Genomic DNA, 24,499 nt, shown 5'->3' with positions numbered 1-24,499 from the left:
TTCAGTCTGTCCTTTCTCTTCTTCATTTGCCTATTTATCCAGGTAATAAAATTTTCTGGACTGAGTACTGGCTATTGAAAAAGAACAACTCTGGGATAATGAAAAATATTCTGGACTCTGGAATCCCCTTTTCTGTTAGACCAATCCTTATAAAATACATGTGATATTTTAAGTTGCTCTTTATCTCCTAAGGGGAAAAACAAACAGAACAAAGATGCACTGAAGTGTTGTTTTGGTTTAAAAAGTGATTAAAATACAGCATCATGTGTCTTTATATTTGATACAGTATGAGTGAAACAATACATTCTTTTGTTTAAGTTAAAACAGCAGTGATTATGTTGGAAAACCAGAATTTTGCTTGCCAGGCCTTGAGCTGGCAGTATAGAAAGCATACTTCTATAAGCATATTTTTATACACAGATTCAGCAAATCTGATTAGAAAAATCTTTATACTGGCACTTCCTAAATGACTTTTCATAAGTCAGTTTTCAAAATAAAATCTTGTCATAGAGTATAGCTTGTCTCAATTAGATAATGGAAAAATCCAGAATAAATAAATTACATCAACACTGTAACATATGAAGTACATCTTGATCTGGAATATTCTGTCTGGTTTTGGTCTCCCCGTTACAAGAAAATCATTGATATATTGGAGCGAGTCTAGCAGAGAGCCACCATGGAGATCAGGTTCTGGAACACCAGGACCATCAGGTTCCGGAACACCAGGACCATCAGGTTCCAGGATGAAGAAAGGCTGAGAGACATGGTTCAACCTTAGGAAGAGAAGGGTAAGAGCAGATCTTATTGCTGTCTACAAATACCTAACAGAGGGTGTAGAGAAGAAGCCAGACTTCTTGGAGGTGCATAGTGGAAGAGGCAATGAAAACAAGTTGGAACATGGAAAATTCCTACTTGACACACGGATTTTTACTTTTTTTTTTTTTTTTTACCGTAAAGGTGGTCAAATATTGGACCAGCTTGCACAGAGAGGTTGTAGAATTTCCATCCTTGGGGATATTTGAAACTCAGCTGGATATGGCCCTGAGCAACAAGCTCTAGTTGGAGGTTGGCCAAGATGGCCTCTGGAGGCCCCTTCCCACCTGCATGATTCTATGACTGACTGCTTTTCTCCAAAATTTTAGCTATTCACAAAAACAGCTTTAGTTGCTTCCTCTATGTACACGATTTTGTCTCAGTTTGTTCTCATCCTATAGTTCCATGGCCTTGGAAACCACAATCTGACTTTCTTATACTGGCTTCTCTTTTGCAAATAGGCATAAATCTAGCATGAAGGAAACAAGGTTAAGCTTCTCCTTTCCACAGCTGGATAACTTGGTCCTCAGCTGTCACCAAATCATCTATTTATGGGTTTGCTTCCAAGAAGCCTTACAGAGAGGATTAGTGTTTCCTCATTAGTCTGTTTCTACTCATAGTTCACAAACAGAGGACAACTGTACAACTTTAGCACGGAGACACAGGCCCAAAAAGGATCAAGCTATAACAGATTAGACAAGTTTGAAGTGCACAGCTTAAAATATCTGTGAAGAAACAAACCTTGTCATTGTAAAAAACGAATCCTGGAATGTGTCACTAATTATGCCTTTCCAAAATGGAGAGTCCTTCTACAAAATACCAGCTATGGTATGGTTCAAAATTTTAGTAATGACTAAGACACTTGCATATGAGCACCCCAAAACTGAAGTCCAGAGATTGACTGAGTATACCATGTATACAGGTGAAAAATATCTCCCTTTACAAACAGAAGAGATGGTCCCAAAGTTCAAAATTTGGCTTCAGAGTTCAAAACCAGCTACAGAGAGAGCCTGAGAAATCTTAAATCTGGTTAAGTCTCCTATTGCCCTCTTCTCTATGTTTTTTTAGGCTATTTGGACCTATGATTTAGATGTAGGCCTGCCTCTAGAACAAAATAATCAGATATTTCAGCATGTTTTTTCCATGGGGCCCTTGTTCTGCCATATTTAAATAAGATGTCAACAAGGCCATAAATGACAACTGGAAGTAAATAAACAGTCTTGCTTGATTTTTTCAATTTTAAATAGAGTCTGGTACTTAAACTGTCACTTAATAATTAAGGTTTGTAGACTACTGACAGCATGTCTAAAGGCAGGTGTGTTCAGAGGTCAAAGGAGGATATTTATGCAGGTTCACAGCCAATGAATATCATAGTGGCGGGTTAGAGAGCACACACTTTAGGACAGTACAGTAATGAAATTCTAGGATTCTCTTATCCTTTTTTCAATCTAATGCACTGACTGGATGCTCTACAGTTTCACACAGCTTAGGTTTCAGTTCCCATTAGACATCTGGCAGGATGCTCTATATATTCCAACATAAATTGGATTCTAGGGCCCTCAGTCCCAGTGGAACAGCTGGGTGGAATGGCCATAAAAAGTATGCAAATACAGAAGTAGAGAAATACGAGATTGTCAGCAAGCAGTGCTCCGCAATTTTTAAATGTATACATATATATATAAGCATATATATATACACATATAGAGTATAGTTAGTTTTAAATCTTTGGAATAAACTCAATTGTCGTTCTCTCTCTCTCTTTCTCTCTTTCTTTTTTTTCTTTCTTTCACTCTCTCTTGCTCTCTCTCATGCTCTTATCACGAATGTTACATCATTGTCCCTAAAAGATGGTTTGATTTTGGTCCATATTTCATGCCATATGGGCCAGACATCGTATTTCCCCCCTGTCCCCAAAGTGTTCAGTTGACAGTCACAGTGCTTTGTGAAAACTGTGAGGAAAAACAGCATCTTTTGAGTAAATTCAATCTCTCACTGGAACCAAAGGTTGCAAAATGTTGAGAATTCAAGTGCCAAGGATCCCGGTGACGGCTCTTAAACATCTATTGAGTTTCTTGTTTGTTCTTTTTTCCCCTAAGAGTACAGTTTTACCTCCCAAAACATAAATTAAGGGAAATATTTAACAGTCAATGAGTCAAAACAGTCAAAGAAGGGCAGTTGGCTAATACAGTATAAAAGAGCAGCAACCATTTGTGGACCACGCGCCATTTTGTCTCACTTCTAGACACATCTTGTAGGGATGGTCCCAGAATATACAAAATATACAACCTAATGACCACCTGCCTGCTTGCATAGGCCATTTTTATGGTCCTAAATGCAGTCTTTGGAGTCAGGGCCAGTGCCAAATAGTTTCAAATGCAAGTTAAGTAAGATACATTTTTTTGTTTTTCTTTTGTAATGAAGACTTCAATCCACTTTGAGCCAACGAAATCATATTATCAATAGGACTGAAGGGTGAGCATGAGACCTCCACTTCTCCTTGATGGTTCACACAGTAGGCCAAAATGGACCTCTAGGTTAGTAATACTTTAGACCAATCATTTGGAAAAGCCTCACTGCTGTATGTAAAATCCAACCCTTCCTTCACCGTTCACACTGTTACATTTTTTCATATAGGAGTGAGCTACAGCATCAACTTGATGAATGGAAAAGGAGGACTTTGATAATTTCTTTAAAAGGCTAACGCTGAATGAAGCCATTGTACTTGGAAGAGGTTCTCGATTTCCCACTCAGAGACTGGAGCAGGATTTTTGGCTTGGGTTTTTTTGTGTGTAAGATGCTCAACAAACATTATCTTTAAATTAAAATGTCTGCAGGTGCTCTTTACACAAACAAAAGTCTAATGTTTGAAATTGGTTAATAGAAGAACAGCAAGAAAAAGCAACATAATTCATCACTAAGTCACTGTGGGTTGTGGCTAACATGCTCACATGGTGCGGAAGGAATCCTGTAGTCATGCCTGTGTGGCCAGTCCCAGACCAATATCCAGGTGAAGACAAGGAGTTCTGAAGATCACTTGTTCGTGGAGAAAAGAGAAAAAATATTTAAGCTTCCAAATAAGCTTTTAAAGTTTTTTGTTCAACAAATAAACAATAAGTCCTAGCTATGGCAATAAGGTGAGGCCTACAGAGATATTAGGTGCTGTTTCTCAGGGGTTTATCCATTGGCCACTTAGCCATCATGGCAGCAGCTTCCAGAGTCCCTAGTGCATATGTTGTGCAATAGCCAAAACAAAAATTAAAATAAAAACAACCAACAAAAATATAGTCCTCCGTGAAGTCTACATAAACTCAGGCCAAAAAGAGGATATTTGTGTCACAAGTGTCACTCCACAGTCTACTGCCATTAAGGCCACTGGTATTGACTTAAAAGGATCTCAATAGCTCAGTTCTAGGAAGAAGAACCATAACCAAGACAGGTCAAAGTGTCTGTGAGAAGTCTGACGCACTGAACATTAGGAATTCTCAGACAAAGAACAAATGAACCAAGAGGTTAATTTTGGCTACCAAACTGGGATTTGGTTTTCTAGGTCATTGTTTTCCCCCCATCTATTTAAAAAGAAAGTTAGTGCTACAAATATGCAACTTCAAGATGACATATTCTCCAATGGAGTTGCATTGAGAAGCAAGTTAAATAAGCCCCTCCTACTGCCATCCACCTGCAGGGAAGCCTCCTCCGTTTTCTTTGATTTCCATTGGCAAAAACAGGAAACAAATCCAAGAGGGATGAAGTACTGTAAGCAATTGTTCCTTCTCATTGACTTCATCTCTACACCATTTCCTCGCCTGCGTCTTCTCCCATCCAGCTGGGGCAAGGCATAAAGAACCGATGTACGTATTGAAGTATAATTGGGTGCATGACAGTGTGAGCGTGTGGTCTCTGTACAGAGGATTACATGTGATCAAGTTCTCTTCTCCTGCAAGGTAGCGCATTGTAACTTGAGTTCCACTTTCATCGCACAACACTTAGCTCAGATGACATCCATGCCAAGCTGACTGATTTTTAGATGTGTCTCTTCATGTGGAGGGCGAGGTGATCAGACCTGGAAAAACACCTGCAAAATAAAGCAAGTGGGAAATGAAATAAATACAGAATTTGGGAAAACAGGGTTCCTGTTCCTTCCTCCTTACGTACAGGAGGAAATATATATCCAAGTTTAGAGACATTCCTTAGATTATCCATGGATCACCACCAAATCCTGTGTGATTGACCTCTGTGACCACAGATGGCCAACTATCCTGGCTTTTCAGCAGCTAAACAGACTACTCTCCTTCTTTCTCTGTTCCTCTCCCTCCCTCCCTCTTCTTTCACTGAGTCAAACATCAGGGAAGAGTGCTCATCTATGCACCTGTAGCATAAAATAAAATATTTACTGTAAGTGTGTGTGTGCATATAAAGAAATGAAATAAAACAAGTCAGTTTTGCTCAAGTACACAGCAACACCAGTTTAAAAAACCACCAGCTTTCTCAGGTGCCCAGCAGTTGCAACAAGCACCGAAGTACGATGCCAGATTTGAAAGCTGAATTCTCATTTCTAACTCCAAACTGGAAGGAAAGGTGGTTCAGAATTTGGAGGCTGACAATCCATCAGGCTATATATCTCTCCCTTTCTCTCTGCTGGGAATCTGGGTGGTAATATGTGGATGTTGATGAGCGCTGTCTCCCTGAAGAATGTTGAGAGAAGATAAGGTATTATGCCTATTCTGTAAGAGTGAAAATTGAGAGATAGAGAAGGCAAGGAAATTGTAAATCACACAAGAAGTATAGTAAAACCAGAAAAAAATGCCAGGACTTCAGCTTTCAACTTCTGTTCTTTATCCACAAAGCCATTTTTCTCCGTCTTACAAGAAAATGTAATGTTTTGACATTCTGAACATGTAGATGGATGCTGATGAGATGGACTTAGAGTGGCGACCCTAGAGAACTAGTTGAGTTTTAGGGCTGGAGTTAATTGAGAATAAGGTAGGGCATGAATTTGAAATGAAGCATGTATTCTTGATTAACTCCCTCTCTAAAGGCTTATGAATGCCTTCTTCTGAAATGACTTAATCCACTTGGGAAGTGGGTTAAGATACTCAGAATAAAGCACGCTTAGTCCAGGAAAAGAGCAACCCCACAAAGAGTTAATCAGGAATTAATATTCTAAAACAGCTGCCTTGCAGTAGACATGCTGCAGGGCACTCACAGCAGCAGGAACAGCAGCCCAAATTCAGGCACTTCACGAAGATATTGTCAGAGTGATCAGGGGAATAAGTTCTCAGGAGGACAAGTGTTTTTCTTCTCCGTCATTCAATATATACCCCATTTTATCAAGACTGCCAGTAAGCAAGAATATTTTGTCAACTTCATACCCATTAGAATGGGATTGAAAGCACCAACCCATTTCACACCCACTGTCACAGTGTCATTAAAGATATGTATGGCACCAGAGAGCAAACTGCAGGACAAGCAGGCAGTGGTTCTGGACTGCCTACCCCAAAGCCCTAAAATGGAGCCTGACTGTCAGAGTGGCAGGACTCAGACACTCTCAGAAATTAAACTTCTACTAGATACTTCAAGTTGAGCACTAAAAAATGGGAGGTTTCCAAGTTCCCTGCAAATCTTGGCTTGTCTTCTTTCCACCCTAAGCCACAAGACACTGGCTTATTTATTTTTACTAATACCAAAAAACATCTATTATAAATATCACACAAACCCCACATATCTGTGGCTTTTGAGAAAACTGTTTTTGTAGGCTCTGAGGGGCACCATGAAAAGCTACTTCCAGAATTGACTTGCCTGGAATGTCTTTTCACTGCCCCACAGATTTAGAGTATAAAAGAGCCACCGATACTGGTCTGAAGAATATCCAAATGGCTTATTGTGAGAATCTGGATAGCTCATACATGGGCAGTGAATGTATTTCCAAGAAACCAGTAGCTGAGTATTTTGTATTTTTCAGAAAGAAGAAGGTAAAAGAATGAATTGAACTACTCAGTAAAAAAAGCCAAAAACCGAAGATTAAAAAAAGAACACTCAATCTAAAGGCAAACACCCAGAGGATAAACACCCTAAGCAGAGAAAGGCTGAGAAAGAGAACAACTATAAAAATGAAGAGATTTTAAATAGTTAGGGGATCTTTCCTGTCCTGCTGGCAGTATTCCCCTGCACGGGCAATCTATCTGCATCTACACACAGAGATGAGCGATCAAGAGGCGCATTTTTAAGACACAGAAACCTTGTAAGAAGGCAAGTTTCGCAAGAAAAGCTAGATACTCATCTTCTGTGGATGCACATAGCTCTGCTTAAGTCAGCTGTTCTCTACTGATTTGTAGCAGCTTACAAGGGGGTTAATACCTTCAGAGTGGCAAAAATTAAAAAGAAAGACTTCAAAATAGGACGGAGGCTGCATTCCTCCAAGCTCCTACATGAAGCACAGCGAGACAGACGTGAATCTGACAATGGACATTTGGCTTTCAACACAGCAGGCTCAGCACAGCTAGAATTTTCTAGCCCTAGGGTGCCAAAATACATCCTTGGACCAACATCTCTCTCGTCAGTCTAAACTGAGAAAGCAGCATGCTCTGGCTACAAGGGCTGCAAAACAAAACAACAGCTTGAGTGGCTGCCAAAAAGACATGCACCAGCTGGCACTTCAGTCTAGGACTAGTCGTAAGACCACCACCCAAGCATGGCTTTTCCTCTCCAATTGTCTCTATTATACATGCAACCCAGGAAAAAGTATGCTGAGTCACAGCACAGCAAGATCTGTTAAAAATGTGGATTCAATACATTGTTTCACATCAGTAACCACAGTATTAGCATCTAGTATATTTTTCGGCCCTAGAATATTTTTATAGCTAATAAAGTGGTACCATATTTGCTAGTTTATAGCTAATAAAATGGTACAATACTAATTCTTCACATTCTCCTGCTGACTAATTTGGTTAGTTCTATCTCTTGGTAAGGCTGGTGGATGTGGACATTTATTTTCATCAGTAAAACAATCCCTACAAAATTCTGCAGCTAAATCACACTGCCAAAAAAAGCTATTGGTCAGTGGACACATTTTTTTTCCTTCTGGGACTACAGGCAGCAGTGGAAGAGGCTCCACAGGATAAGCTGTCAAGGGAAACTCCTTCCTTCACAAATTAAAAAACAGCAGCTTGCTGGTCTCTAGTCCTGCCTGTGAGACAAGACCTTGCTCCACAACTCTGGCTCTACGCTTCTTCCAGTTCAAACACCAGCTTTGCACATTGTACGTGGGCCCATCACAGTCTTCCCCACCATCTCTCCCCCAGTTCAGCTCATACAGTAATGTGTGATACGTAATTCCCTGCTCCCAAACATGATTCCTTCCTTTCTCTTTTTGCTCTATCTCCTTAGCAACACAGTACTGTTCGGCACTGAAGCCTCTGCAGGAGAAAGAGGGAAGGTAACTACGATGAGAAGAGAATATATTGCTCAGCCATCTTTCTTACCAGCTGTGGATTCTCCACTGTGGGATGTGTTCATTCCAGCTAAGTGTGCTCTTAGCTTGCTGTCAAAAAGAAAACCACGTGTGCATGAGTGCGCACACACACAGAGAGGAATATATACCCTAATAGTCTAGCACTAAGCTGCTATCTCCTAAACACATATTTATGCAGAACAAGTGAGTGTCACTACCCAGTCTTCCTCTTCCCCTTGGACAGCTGAGGGCTTGCACTGTGTGAGGAACATAACCCCAGCCTGTGTTTCTGAAGAGCAAAATTCCTTCGGAATGCTAATAATCAGCACATCCCTGATGTCTGGAAGGCACTAGGGACTTGTACACTGCTTTCCACACCACTTTCGCTGATTCTTCTTTCTCCCCTGCTGCCACCAAACCACACACCATTTGCAGTACATATGGTGCTACTCAAACCAGTGGTAGTTTGCCAGCTATAACTAACAATGTGATCTGTGGGCTGTATGGTGTTGGGATAGGGCTGGGACAGCAGAAGAGAATCACGTCTTCTTATCTCTTTTGCTTTAAAAATTGACCTGTACAAAGAGGATATTTAATATCCCTTTGATGTCAGCCAGAAAGTCAGAGACACAAACACATCTGAAAACAGGCTGGGAAGGGAATTGCAGCCAGACTGTGTGCACAACATCCCCTTTCTTTGCTCTTTGAATCACCACTTTCATGCCCTGATTGCCAAGGTATGGCCTTCACCTCTGAACAACAGGCATATGTTTTGTGCTACGTCAGTGTTGTTAAAAGAAATCCAAAGGCTCCTTAAAGTGTAGCAAGCCTGGATGTCTGAGGGAGTGACCACAACTCCTGTCAATAATGGTGGGTGCAATAAAGGGTAGCAGTTCAAATATGGAGAAACTGTTCTCCAGCTGGGAACCCTGGCTCAGGAAGGAGGGTGTTTAACATTAAAAGTCTGCCTAAACAGCTAAGGACAAATTTAGGCACATGTTTCAGTGCTTGCTTGAGGTGACATCTGCAATAGGTGGTTAGTAGAGAGATCTGTGAATGAGAAAAGAAGGAAAAATAGTGGTACGGCAGAGTGGGCCAAAAGAAGAACAGGCAGTCACTCTATGAGCTTGCACAACTGACTGGGAGAGTAAAGACAAATCTGTCTCCTACCACCACACACAGATGGTATGTGCATGGAGTTTAACAGTGCACCATGCCCAGCACTCTTAACTTATTAATAAGTATTTTTCCTTCATCTACAGATTCAGCTGAAGAGCAGAAAATGCATTAGATGATTGCAGGAATATATCTCTTAACTGCAGTGACTGAGTTGGCTGCCAAAGAAAAAACCTAGGTAGGAAGGGATAATAGTAGAGGGAGATGAATGAATACTTAACAAAGGGCTGAAAGAGACTGAGGAGTTGAAAATACTGACTGTATTTCTTTAGATCTCTGCTCAAAATATTGTCTGTCCTGACACAGAAACCCTGGGGCTTTGTGTGCATGTGTGTGTGCATGTGTGTGTTTGTGGGGCCAGGATGGTTAGTTTGTTCTTCAGAGGAAAGAAAAGAGAAAGGCAATGCTTTACATTTAAAACGGAGAACACAACTGTTCTCCTTCACAGAGGTGCTTATACAAAAGCAGAACTCCACAGGTCCGTACTTGGCTTATCCTGTCCCCCATTCTGAGCAAACAAAAAATAATCCAGGGATAAAACAAAAGATAATCCAAGAGGAAGCCCTCCATGGGGGAAGGGGGACGGGAAGAGGGGAGACAAGGGCAGAAGAGCACTTAAGGAGATGAAGCTCTTGGAAAGGCAGGATGTGAAAATGATCAAATTTCTTTCCCATAAAAGGATGGGGTCCCTTGTTTATGTCCCACACATCCTCTCTCCAGGCATGTTCTCTGCTGCTCTGGTGTACCCAGAGGCTTCCTAAAGCCTTTATTGTATTACAAAATGTTTCCTTATCAGAACAGAGAACCTTAGTGCTGCATTAAAAAGATGGGTAATTTTCTTAAGCCTCTTTTAAAAATATAAATAAATAGGATTAGCTGGATAACATGTTCAGATGCAAGCACATTATTTGATTACTCAGTAGTGGATCCAGGTTTCACCCAGGGCACTGCCAATCTCCAGCTGGGGGGGTGCAAGGGGGAGAAGTGCTCATTGTTCGATCTTGTCAGTGCTGTCAAGAGTCATTACAGGGGTAATTGCTTTTGCTCCACCCTAATTTCTTATCAATTGGGACTGGGGATGGGGAGGAGGGTTTTCTTTTGGTTTTGTTTCTAAATTCAAAGAACCCAGCTTTCAAAAATGCTCAGCACCAAGCAAGGATGACCAGATTTTTCAGACGAGTTCATCATTCATTCAAGCAGCTAAAGCAGTGAGGACTGCAAAAAGGAATCAGCAGTGAGCGGCAGCAACCATGGCTCTCACTGGGAGCTGCTGGGAGCTCAGCTCACCAGGCAAAACTGGCTTCTCACTTCTGAGTGCCCAGAGGAGGACTATCGCATGACAGGCTCTTCAGGAACCTTGGCTCTGGGCACCTGTCAGGCTCTTAAATCTGGGCCCACACAGAATGAAGGTGCAGAGTATTTCCCACATCAAACAGATGTCAAGGGTGAGATTTAAAACTGTAGGAAAAGATTCGCTAATTAGCAGGAACGTGCAGAGATCACTGATCCTACACAAAACAACCCCATGAACTTGAATTGTAAGATGTGCCTAAATCACTCTTGTGCTTTTGAAAATTATGCCCTTTGCTGTCTTTTATTGACTCTCCCCTGTTACATCTGGGGAAGCATGGAGCCCTGGACTCAGCGGTAAGTGAAGACAATGATCATACAGAAATTAAGTGTTTTTTTCCTAGAGGTTTCCTATAGATTTGAGGCACTTGTGGCACAACTCCCTCCCACCCTGTCATACATCCACGTACTTGTGAGGCCCACCCTGCCAAAATGCAGGCAGCCAGCAGTGGTGTTTGAGGTAGTCCTTGACGCAGAGCAAACAGAGGGAGCTCTGCCTTTGCGAGGGCACCAGGCTTATAGGACCAGGAGATGGAAAGCTGTGGAGATGCTTTGTTGAGAGGTCCATCACTGAAGTGGTCTAGGGCCCTCTGGGTGTCTTTTCTGCTTTAAGAGTGTTGACAAGAGCTGCCCTGTGGACTGAATCTTCTGCCAACAACTGACACCAGCAGGTTTCAGTCAGACCTACACCCGGTCCCACATCTTTCTCTGTGCTGTGGGATGGAAATAGCTTAGGCTGCTTAGTAAGTATTCCCCCCTCTGCCAGTCTGCCTGGCCACTCAGGCAGAGAGGACAGGGGCAGAGTGGAGGGGCCCTCCTAGGCTCGGGGATTGAGGCACTGGGACAGGAGGCCAGAAGGGGCCTCTCTGCTGGGAGCCAGGTCTCTTGTCTCAGGGAGCTGGTGGCTCCATGCCACTCACAAAGTCCACATGTTGCTTGAACACCGTGTTAGGCAGCTGCATTACCTGTCACAATGGTTGCATTTAAAGGGCTTTGCACCCGTGTGCTTTCTGTAATGCCTCGTGAGCTCGTCGCTCCGTGCAAAACGCCACTCGCACCCTTCCCACGAGCACTTGTAAGGCTTCTCACCTGCGGAGGGGAGGAGAGAACAGTCAGCGTGGCAGCAGGATTACTGAGCACTCAACTTGCAAGCCGTGTGTCCTCCCACCTACGCCTCTGCCCATTCGGGCAGGTTAGCCCATCACACAATTCATGGCCAGTGTGGGATGGAAACAACTTAGGGCTTATGATGCATTGTACTGAGGATGGATCCAGCCCAAATTTTACTGCTGGTAAAATTCTTGCACAACTTTATTTTCCATTTCTAACAAAACCAGTCAATTACTCTTCAAAGAAGCCCTCAGAACGTCCCCAAATGCCTCCCCTGCTGTGTGGCTGGAGCCTGATTTTCAGCCAGCTTTTCAGCTCACTCTACCCTTGCCAGATGAATTACTGTGGTACCTGTGAGTGGCTGTACTAACACCTGAACACACTGCAGGTGTGCACCACTCCAGAGTGACCACCACTACTGCATCGCATGCTTCACCCCAGCTGCCATTTACCCCCCATTTGGCCAGACTCACTTCTGTTCCCCTCAAGCTTTCACACCCACTGCCCCCTAGGACTGCACCTTCTTTAGTTGCTTCTGACAACAAAAACTGTTCCTTGGTTCAAGAAACTATGCATCAGGACAGTGACTGCGAGAGCAGAAATGTTTTCTTCTTTAAATCAGCGGGTCCTTCAGGCTTTTTGCACTACACCTTTACCAGCCGTTACCCTGCCCCAAAATATTAACCATACCACTGAAGGTGGTGAAACGGTGCAGTGTTAAAACAGGAGAGATTCTGGTCTGCTGTGTTCACGTCTACCTATCTTCTAATGCAAACCAGTCTCTGCGGATCAAAGTCTGCCATGGTGTAACATCCGTGGAGTCATTAACACCTGATGAAGAATTCCAAGGTCTTATGCCTCCCCTTTTCCTATTCAGTGTACATGTATTCGTGTGCATGCAAATTTATCATCTGCCCCCCAGAACACATGCTCTAGTGCATCTCCTCCTGTATGAACTCCATGTCACTATTCCCCACGCAGTCAGCACCGTATGGGTGTATTAGAAGAGGAGGGAGTTGAGATAAAATGCAAATAAGAAATCACTTTCACTACCAAGCTTCTAAGCTGGGTATTATAAACAGAGAAGGGATTATTACTTATTTATTTGTTCTTAAAATTGCTAAGAAGGTGATCTTAAAAAACCCACCACTGACCAAACTGAAGTTGCAGTCTGTATGATTTCTCTATGCCAGTCACGTGAAACAATCACTTGGCCACAGCAGACAAATTTCTCAGTGCAGAGACGCAGATTTCTATATTTAGTATGTCTATTCAGCAAGTAAAGGAGTGAGATCTGATTATGGGAGACCTATGCATTTCAAGGTGACAAATTGGAGAGGCCAAAAGAGCAAGAAAAGTGAAAAGGGCAAGAGAATTGCGTCAAAATACATTTTTAAAAAAGCTGTTCTCTGGTGAGTGAGTTTCTGCAGACTTCTTATTGCACAGGCAGCTCTGCTTCACAGAGAACAGCAGAGTGGGCTGAGACGTTAACTGAAGTTGAGCCATTTTACTGGCCTCTGAGAAGTTTCTTTGGCTCAGTAGCTCAATTAAAAGATTCATTGGGGTGAAGCAATGAAGAGGGGCAGCAGCCGGCAAGACTTTGCCAAAATATCCATTTGTGCCTCAGTCCCTGAATGCCAAAAGGCCAGCCTGGATGTCTCTGTTTGTGTGCCGCAGTCCACCATGGGAAAATGCCCAACAGGACGATGGACTGAGCCAACAATAACACCACCCCACTTAGATTGTGCCTGCCTGGTCATCTCTGCAGACTTGCCTTTTGTTCTTTTTTTCTTTTAATAGGACTTCTTCAGGGAAAAAAAAAAAAAGGCAAGAAACTTCTTGTTAGTGAGCCAAGTGCTGGTGTCTTGTTTCTGGCCTGGTTACTCAACTGTATGTAATTCAAACATTGTCACCAGTGCTGGCCCCAGAACTACAGTTGCAGTGCTCTCCCCCACCAGCCCTTGACATCCTACCTGGCATACTGCATCTGCTCTCCCTTTCTCAGAGAAAAGGGATTTCCCCAGCCCTGGTCATGTCGATGATGGCGCACCAGTTTTGCCTGAACAGTTCATGCACTATATTTAAAAGCTGTCAGTAAACAATCCTCGATGATAATTCAGCTTCCTCAGTTCTCTGACGCTCTCTAGTGCCTACCTTAGAGTGGAGACAGCAAGGCAGACAAACAGCCTTGCAGTGCATGTTTGCTACACAAGCTGTAAAGCAAACGCAGAAGACGGCTGCTCAGCCAAATCTGGTAGGTACAGCCAGTCTGAAGGATACAGTCGCCTACAGAGCAGAAGGGCGAAGGAAAAACATCCTGGGCCTTCTGTGAAACAAGGGCTATTAGGACTGAAGCCGAGTTTGGCTTGTTAACATTTGTCAAGAGTTTTGAAAATGTACAGTGCTATATATAGGTTACGAGAGACAGAAATGCCAAGCGTGATTACTGGTAAACCCATGGGATGCCACATATCTCTGTTACTCGCTGCAGGGGCTCCTCTCTCAAGTGTTCCTGGTCTGGTGTTGCACAGCCCTGAGCTGAGTTTGTTTTCAGATGCTCCTCCTCTGTAACTCAAGCCCTGTTCCACAAAATGTCAGACAGTACCTCTTTGTGCTCCAGACAGCATGCTGGCATACAGTGCTCCACACAGCACAAGATAAACGCAAAGGAGCACAGTGACCTTTAAAGCCATGTCAGACAGCTCCTTGACCCAGAGACCTCAAAGAGGTTAGATTTCCTGCCCTCCTGCAGCTACTCAAAAACATGAGAGGGCAGGAGGAGAGAGACCTCCGTATCTCTGCACGTGAAGACTAAGAAAAAACTGCTTCTTTAATGGCTGCTTTCACCTTACCCGAAAATGAAATGAAAGCGTGTCTTGCCAAGATGCACATATGTAGGAAGCATGGGAACGGAGAAGGGGGGGAGGGTCCTCCTACCTCACTACTGGCAACGGCAGGGAGAAGAAGAAATGGGAAAGATCCTTTCCATGTGCCAGGCTGCTCTTCTGTTGTTGCACAGGATTAGCAATAGTAAAAGGATAGATGGTGAAATCCTCCTCTGCTGAAGGCAATGGCAAAACTCCCACTCACTTCTACAGGGCCAGGATCTCCCCCTTTTTAACAAATTAATTACAAGCTTCAAAATCCAATTAAAAACAGGAACATCACGGAGCTGTGCCACACTGACTTTTTTCAGGCTCTAATTCCTCAAAATTAATAACCTTAAAACTCGTGCCTGCGAGCCACTCCCAGGAAGGAGGCTCTAGTCCTTAACTCACCTTTATTCAACACAAGGATCTGTGCAGTGCTTAAACAAATCCATAAATCCACATTTATACAAATGCACTCAACGGAGGAGCCAATGCATATCCGAAAAGAAGCCAATACCCAGATATGCAGCTGTTAAATACTCAGCTGTTTCAGTTCAGAACGTGCTCGACACCATGGGGCTGGTTCAGCTTTCACGCATCCGCAAATGCACCTGGGAAGGGCAGACAGCCAGCAATGCAGACACACATTCAAGCAGTGAATTATGCAATTTTCTGAGATGAACACTAGTGTTAAAACAATGTACCATTTGCTTATGGAAAATCTTCTAGAACTGACCGAGAATAGTGGCTTTCAGCTTTTTCCAATTTTTTCCCTGGGAGGTGGAGATGGCTACCTAGTGATTTCAAGCTTGCTGACCACATTCCAGTTTCCTTGGGCAGCATGTGCATCAGAGAGCAGTGCAGCACAGTAAAGGAGAGCTGCAGAGTGAAACAGTCGGTATGCAGGACCCAACATCCTCACTGCGTGCGTTTGAAGAGTGTTATTTCTGGCTAGCCGCAGCCTGGTCCTGTGGCCTGAGCCCATCCGTAGGTCAAGCGTGCCAGCTGTGTACTTGCAGAGCACCTCTTGGGACAGGCCATCCAAAACCACGCTTGCGCTCCAGCCAGGCTAAACCAAAGCACAGCGAATGGGGGCAACCAGAAGACTCACCTCAAAAGGGGACACTTGATCACCAGAAAACACCCACATAGACACATCCTTAGCTGCTTACTGAGGATCCCCAAGAAGCAGCCTGTGCATGCCTGCAAGCGCACAGAGCACCGTGCTGAAACCTACTGATCTAGAAGGACCTTATGATCAGAAAAGTTAGTGGTACAGAAATGCTATTAGCCCTTCAGATATGCTCTAGGGTTTCAGTCCATTGTGACTGCATACTTCTGTGAAGCAGCCTCTCTTCACTGTGGCTCTGTCCTATGGTCCATAGCCCATTTTAATCTCTTCATCTTCCTGGACAATATTTTCATACCCTGAGACTGGGGTACTTGGGGAATAGGCTTGCTGTTTCATTTCCGTTTATGGCACCTCACACAACCTAGCTCTTCTTCTAAAAGTACCCCCAAAGCACACTTCAGTACAGTCTGGCCCTCCATCCTCTTTATTTCATACAGCCTGGTCCAATCTTTAACTGGAGGACAAAGACCTTTGCAAATTTATGGGAAGCATGCAATAGTGAAGCTAGAATTTATAAGTCATAACAGAAATCCATCAGACTTTGGCAGCCCTGAAATCGGGTCACTATTCCTTTGGTGACTAAGACAAATGCAAGACTAAATATTAGGCACCTAGTTACAAAAATAAACAAATGATTGGTATAGCTTTCTCTTGAAAGCCAAAAATTTATCATTTGAAAATACGAAAGAGCCAAGCACACAATCCCAGCAACACTACTGTGGTAAACAGACACCAGGTTCCCAGCAAAACATGATTGATAGAGCTGGGCTGGTTCTGTGATGGAGACACCACACTGGTCCTTGGGACTTCTCCCTCCATTTTCTAGCCTCTGGCAGTCTTGGTGAGTTTCGCCTCACGCAACCTTAGATATTGAAAGCCATCATCCGAAATAGCCACCTATGGCCCTTTTTCAAGTTGATGGGGAGGCAAAGGCATGTGCAGAGTGTGACACATCAGACCCCGGTCAGACTGGAATCGGAGGTGAATTTCTCTCCTTTGATGGTACAGGGGGCTAGGCAAGCAGCTCAGCTGCAGGCAGCTGTATCTTTGCTCTCCAGGCACAAAACAGAGAACATCAGGTTTTCTCTCCAACACAGTTAATTGTAAACCCTATACAAGCCTTCGCAATAAATATTCCTTCACAAAACACAGCAGTGGGGATGTTGCCTCTTCTCAAAATCCAGAGACTCCCTGTCCTTGCCGCCTACATCCCGCAGGCACCCTCTAAGTCCCAGGGATATTTCTTTTGTACAAGGAGTAAGGCAGCATTTGCTACAGATATCTCACAGTGGTGTTTCAACACAGGCTGATTAGTAGAAACATTAGGTTACACGATGCAGAGGTGCATAACCAAGATCAGCTGAGGACACTGTTATGATCACAAAAGTACAGCACACAATGGACACTGGGCATATTATACATCTCCTATCTGCATTATTTAGCCCCAAGGGTTAAAAAGTCACGAGTCCACTCTCCCATAGAAATAATGAGATTTTAAAGAAGAAAACAATAATATTTAGAGATCATTTGCCTTCTGCTTTGTAGATAACCTAGGGCCATGATTTTAAACTTCTCTTTGCAGCCCTGCAGGCTAGAAACATTACGAAATACAGAGAAAGGAGTTTGCTCTCTGTTCCCTGGATTTCAAGAGCAGGGACTTTAAGAAAACCCTCCAGATTTTGGGATGTGCACGATAAGATCAGAGTTGGCAATGCTGTGGGGTGAAATCCTGGCTCCATCAAAGCCATTGGAAAAATGCCCATTAAGGCTTGAATTTCACCCTGTATCTTTACAGAATTAAAAGTAAACAAAGATATTATGATTATCCATCTATCTCTATTTCCTCATCCCTCCCCTGTACCCCACCTTAAATACCACACCACAAACATATGTCAATTACAGTGCACTTAGTAAAACAATCAAGTAGTTTAAGCCCACAGTCCGGCAGTGAACTTCAGAGGAGAATCACAGTCAAAATCCTTGCTGGTATCTCTCCGTGGTACAGGAGAGGTACAGGCTAAAACATGGTACAGTCATGGGACTCCTTTTGTCAGTATGATTGATTTAGCAAAAAATGCTTAAAGAAACTGAGGAAAAAAATTGCAAATCCTGTCTGTATACACATTTTGAAGGCCATTCAAGTAAGATATTTGTTATACTATGTTTTAAGAGCTCATTAATATCATGCTACGTAACTACATAAAACTAGCATGCAAAAGTGTCTTCAGAAAACAACAGAAGCACCTCCTTAAAAATCACCACGTGTTCTAATCCACTGTGAATTATTTACATATAGTTTCAGGATCCAAAAAAAAGGTTTTATGAGAGAAACACAAAACATTTCCTTCCTTTTTAAAATCTATGATTTAAAAACTATTCAAAATGAAACTGATTCTAAAAGCCTCAATGGCTAAAAATATGTATTGAAAGACAGCTTTAGCTACGCTTGCTCCAAGACTGGTGTTCCTGGAGAACCAGACAATCTGCAAGTTACAACTGAAAAAGGAATTAAATGCAAGATTTCTCACCTGGATTTCTCCTATAAGGAAGCTCTGGGGGCCTGAGCCATGCAAAGAAAAGTGTGAAGAATCACTGGCTTTTTAAGAGAGTGTTTTAATGACTTTCCTCACCGCCCTTTCTGAGAAATCCTTTTGGGACCTGTTGTTCCTGGGCTGGTGACTGGGACCGTGCTGCTGCAGAGAGCAGCGGTGTCACTGTGGGGTGACCCAAGGCATCCTTCAGAGGCCAGTGCCCATAGGGATGCTGTCGGTGCAGACGCAAGTCGCTCAGAAATGCCAGAAGCCGGTGTGGTTTTCAGTGAGAAGCAGCCCCCCCAGATCACCTTGCAGAGAAACACCAGGCAGGCATTCGAATTTGCTTTGCAGTTTATTACGGAAGTCTGCCACAGCACAATGGGACACCTAATGTGGAACATCACGTTAACAATATTTTATATTTATGTAGCACTCTTCATCTCCAAGGGTCCCTGAGAGCTTTACAAGCTACATACATGGCATACCAATGAAGCTGAGCCATAATTCTTTTAATTAGCTGAACATCAGCACATGGCACAACAGAAAACATTACTGGTCACTCCTCTCTTCCTATGTAAAGAGCTATGTGATAATTAATAGAAGCATGTTGCAGAAGGACAATCAGTTTTAAGGACTCCTGAAAAAATGTAATCTAACCAGACGGGTCTCCTTAACACCCATGCCTGTCCTCCCTCATTACATATGCACACTTTGTCAAATATGAGACACAGAAGAGGAGTAGCCCAAGACTTGCTCCTTGTTAAATATCCCCACTCTCACACTAGATTCAGCAAGTTACCATCACATGGCTCAGGCAGCTGCTCTGCTCGTGAGGTTACAGAAAAGCTAGTGAGCAGCTGCAGTTCAGCGCACAACATCATCACCCTCTTTTTAAGATTAATAAGTTCATTTCTTTAGCAAAAAAGAAGAGCAGGCTATTTAATACACACATCCTCTGGAAATCAATGCTAACATCTAAGCGTATGTGCGTGCAACCCATCAACCAGTAAAACTAATTACAAAAATCAATTTCAGATACTTTTCTGAGCCTTTCATTCCTCAATATACTCCTAATTGATTTTTGTCGGACAATAGAAAGCCTAATTATTATTTTTATTATTACAAAGGAATGCAAGGGGGGGCAGTGGTCAGTGCTTAAGTGGCTCACCCATGCTTTCTACCCAAAAAGAGGAAAAAGAAAAAAAAAAGGCATTTTATTCACAGTTTTGCCACCTGCTGGCAAGATGGAAAAGCCTTTGAAAGGGTGACAAAGCACAAGAGAAAAGCTGGCAGGAGACAGTATGGGGCAGAAGAGGAATGTGACAGGATTGTGAAATACACAATGTGAGAAGGTTGTACCTATTTTTAGATGGGCAGGGATGATCAAGTGTAAAAGCAGTACATTTCCATGAACTATGTACAGCTCCTTTCATCCAAAAAGGTCAGCAGTGCCCTTATAGAGAGATGGCTCTGATCATGTCTATATTAGAGATGGGGGAAAAGAGGTTAAGAACCAGACCCAATGTCCAATCAGTCTTTCTACAAACTTCAAAGCTCCACATTAGCCCCTAAGGGCCGTGCCAAAGCTTGTCTACCAAGCCAGCAGCAGTCTTCGGCATGTAGCCATTCAGGACACGAAAAGAAATGAATTTTTGCAGCATTATGTCTTACACACACACAAGCACCTAACACACATCCGCAAAGCCCACTTGGCTAGCTGAAAAGCAGAGAAAAGCAAAGCATGTAGCACCATTCAAAGAAATGGAAATTTTCCATTTTCTACTCTACTTAGGAGGACGCATTTAACGAATGCCTGTTGCCATACACGCTGAGCACCGAAGGTGGGGAGGAACACCACGCTTTATCTCCCTGGGTCTATGCAAGACTCCCACCGAGAGTGATAAAGCCTTCAAAACGCTGTTCCCCTTTCAAACCCCTTCTCCGCAGCTCCCCTCCGAAGGAAGCTCCCGGCTGGCAGGGAGCAGGGCCGGGGGACGGATGCCGGCGCCAGCCCGGGCGCACAACCCGCGCTTCTGCCCCATTAATTGCCAGCGCATCCTCCCCCAGCCCCGGGCCCTGGGGACAGCAGCAGAGCGGCAGGCCCAGGCAGGCACCCGGCAGCAACACCAGCAGCGAAACTACCCAATTAAGCCTCCAGAATAAGGGGGGGGGGGGGGGGGGGGGGCGGAGAATTAAAAAAAAAAAAAGATTAGAAGGAAAAAATAAGGATGGAGTTGCTTGGCAACAGGAGGGCAGAAGCAGCTGTGCAGCAGGTCGAGCCGGTACCCCCGGCGGCGGGCTGGCCCATTAGCACCCTGCATCTCATGCATTTCGTGCCGGGGTCTCCTGGTAACAGCCTGTGCACGCCGGGCTGTTGCGCGCTTCCCCTCCTCTCCTCCTGTTTCTCCCCATCATGCGAGGCATCGCTGTTTGCCCTAATTACACATTCTCTGCTGCTTCAAGCTGCCATTACTTTGGTCCCCAGAGGAGCGGCAAGAACTTTAAAAAAAATCTCCTCTAATAAGGGCTTTTAGTTTCAGATTCAGTGGAGCTCTGCAAGCTCAAAGATGCAAGGCAAGGTGGCAGTGGCAGAAGGAACAGATGAAAAAGGAAAAAAATTCAGCAGTTCACTGGGTCAGATTTTTCCAGGACCATGAAATATACTTTTTCCCTTTGTTTTTTTTAAGTTATCCCAGAGGGTGAACAATGAAGACAGCCCTTTATGGGACATGGTGCATATTTACATAATCTGGAGCAGCGTATCAAAGATGTGCTCTTTGGACACCCACGTTATAGGCCAAGAGTTTCTGACAAATTCCAGGCAAAATATAAAGGCAAATATTCCAGGCAAAAAATAAAACACATGTATCAGGGACTAGAACTGAGGAAAAAACATTAAGAGGAATAAACACCCCCTTTTTTACATGCTAACATTTTAAATGGTTTTGCTCCGTATTTTTGCTAATGACTGTGGGGTTTTGCTCCAACTGTTACAGTGCTCATGTTTTTCACCATCTTCATTTTCTCCCTTTTGCCACTGAAAAATCGGAGAAAGATGACCAAAAAAATATGATGCAGACTGGCAGAGACAGCACAGGAATAAAACACAAGGGGAAAATAACATACACTCCTTTCTGCTTCCCAGTCTTGTCAACAACAAAAAGAAAAATGGAAGAAGACCCAGGATGCTTTCACTCAGTCACATTTGGGGGTGGAAGTGGAAGGGAAATCGTGTGCTAGGGCTTAAAAAATACACTGGCAAGTTCTCCTAGTGAAGCCTGCCCTGGTGTCAAGGCAGGGCTACCTACACGGTGGCAGGCACATGATGTTTCTGAGGGAGATCCCATCCTGGTGCTTTCTCCCTGTCCTGGGGTTGGAGGTGGCAGAAAGGTCTTGGCAACGCTGCTGGGCAAACCTTGGTGAACAAAGCAGCCTGGTCTGAAAAGCACAAGGCAGCAAATAAAGATAATTAATTTTACCGGCTAGGAAGTTTCCTCAGCTGGATTTTGGAAAAGGCACAAATCATTACCTGTCCTTAGCTCTAAGGGAGGTAAAGCCACCCAGTTGGAAACCACCCAGGTCATTCATGCTGCCAGATGAGTGTAACTAAAGGAGGACACAAATGTACTATGAAATTCTATTGCTGGGTGACGCTGCATCTTCAGAGACAAAATTTAAAAAAATACAGAGGTTTTCTGTATGAAACACATTTCCTAACACACATTCAAAGCCGAACAAAGCCTAGGAAAAGAATCACCTTTGGGATTCTATGGGTTTTGCAAAGAATTAATTCTATCACATGTACCACATTCATATCAAAGTCAGTTTACAACAGATCATAGCTTAGTCCATTTAGGTTCATTTTTACCCAGATATTCACAGATAGAAGTCTTCTACTCAAAGACTACTTTCCACTACATAGGCCAAGTTTTTAGCTAAACTTGTTACACTGAGGACAGCTCTTTTCTCCCTGCCCCTCCCCAACACACATGCCACATTCCCCTAAAAAACAAGTATTTTTCCTCCAACTTCTAAAATAACAAGCAGGAACCACACTGGAAAAAGACCAAATGTGGAAAATTTCACTCTGAAGAAGGAAAAGATTTGCAAAGTTACAGGTGACCAACAAGAAGACATCCAAATGGAAGTTTATGTAAAATTAACCATAATACTGTTCCATGCAGTTACATACTGAACAAAAGTACATGCAGATGTGTACTGTATTTTTATAACATTCATTTCCAAGAACTAATACAAGCTTCTAGTCCACTAATGATCGCTTATGGTCATCATAAAAAACTAGAATGACATTGCAAACTTGTCCAGCTAATCTATAAAGTTCTCTCTGTTGGTGGTAAGAGTCCAGACGTACAGGAGGAAGGAATAAATATCTGCTAAGCCTCTGAATGTGTACTGCCATACAGTGAGGACACCTTTCTTTCAGAACTCAGCTGGGGATCAGCTTTTATCTTGAAACACATGCTTGTCACCATTAGCTTAGCTAGCACGCCTACAAATGTTTTTTCAGCATTGAGTTTTTGCAGCCCCAGTTTTCAGTCCCGGGTTTTGAAGGCCAGACACCTTCAGCAGCAAATCTGCCCAACATGACATTTGGGTGCCTACCTACAAACGGGGTCTGCTGGGATTGCAAACTGGCCTGCAGTGTTTTAAGGGCTTTTAATTCTTATTAAGCCTTCTTATCATGTATAAAGCTGACCAATGGAAAGATTTTGGTTCTGCAGTGACACAAAGGTTTTGGTCACTCTCAAGAGACCTGTGGATAAAGCAGGTCCCATGCAGTATTTTGTTCTCCTCTTTCTGAAATGGCTGCACTAGTCTTTGAAACCGCCCTCACTTGACATCCTTGTCTCTCATTCATTTCAATCTACTGCAGCACATTACCATTCAGTGCTTGACATGTGGTGACCAACTGGCTTTTGAGAGTGGTGTTAGACAGAAGTTTTCTGAAGACACAAAAACACCTTCTCCAAAAATGCAGCAAAACAGAAAGAGACAATTTATTCATTAAATCCACCCTGCATTCTCAGCATCATAAGCTTGCCCTTTAGCTACCTTTAAGTACATTTTTTCAGCCATTATTCCTGGTGCTAATGCAGGCCTGGTTGGTCTCCCTACCCACAGTTGGTCTGTGCTATATGGTGGGCACCACCTACACCATGGTGCCCATGGTTTTATTTGGGAGCCCACCACCCTTAGCAGAAGCATGGATGCCTCCACTGTATTTAGGTCAGCTTCCACGAAGCCTTGCAGTTCATCCGCTCCCGCCTGCAAATTGCTGCTGCTGGTACATAGGTACGCGGGACCATGTCCACATAGGGTGTGAAAGCCAGGCTCTGGATTAGGAGAGGTCCATCCAGGCTCCTGGCTGCTTGCCAAGATGTGACCCAGACTCAAATGCCCACACTGTGCTTAGGAAGAGCCTAACCCAGCACCTGCTTTTGAGATGAGAGGTAGCACAGCTGGCTTTTCCTGCTCAGAGAACTTCAGCTCTCCCAGCCGGCTCAGGCCCTTCTTGTCCAGCAGGCCCACATTAGCCTAAAACAGCATCTCTGAGCACACATCTCTGATTCCAGGCCTCATGTGACCTCACATACTTCAGAAGTCCCAGTGCTTTGGACAAATGGACAAGAAAATCATAGCTTCTCGTTGTTAACCTGCCATTTGTATCCAGTGTGGGACAGCAGCGACACAAGGGGAAATCGGCAGAAGACAAGTTGAGAGTTTTTTCTTTGAGTCTTTCCCTGTGATCCCTATCATTCGTCCCACTGCCGGGTGCCTCATGGGGGCTCAGGGGTGGATGGGTATAAAGAAAACAATAGAGGAAAAACTGGAGATGGCTCCTCCGCGCCTTACCGAGGCAGCCTGCCATAACACTTGGAGGCACCTACACTCTCCCTCCTGCAGCTGCTGAACGGACAGCAAACATCACTTGCTAGGCCTCCCTTGTGCCCAAAGTCATCTCACATGTCAAACAAACAAACAAACAAACAATACTTATTTACATTTTCAAACCCAAACAGTAAGACTGTCCAGTGCTACTGATTTG

At 43.6% G+C, this 24,499-nt stretch overlaps 1 protein-coding gene across 1 annotated transcript in view; it reads right to left on the bottom strand.

The window, feature by feature from the left end:
* Positions 1–723: 723 nt before the first annotated feature.
* The window catches only part of KLF7 (KLF transcription factor 7), a 60,833-nt gene continuing 37,057 nt past the window's right edge, over positions 724–24,499 (bottom strand). The window contains exons 3-4 of the mRNA XM_052792687.1: positions 11,752–11,875; positions 724–4,885 (exon numbers count right to left, since the gene is read on the bottom strand). Coding sequence (XP_052648647.1) covers positions 4,834–4,885; positions 11,752–11,875 — 176 coding nt within the window. The 3' untranslated portion in view covers positions 724–4,833. The remainder of the gene's footprint in view (positions 4,886–11,751; positions 11,876–24,499) is intronic.

Source organism: Harpia harpyja, chromosome 7, assembly GCF_026419915.1.
Source record: "Harpia harpyja isolate bHarHar1 chromosome 7, bHarHar1 primary haplotype, whole genome shotgun sequence".
NCBI classification, from domain to species: Eukaryota; Metazoa; Chordata; class Aves; order Accipitriformes; family Accipitridae; genus Harpia; species Harpia harpyja.
This window is presented reverse-complemented; position numbering and strand designations above follow the sequence as displayed.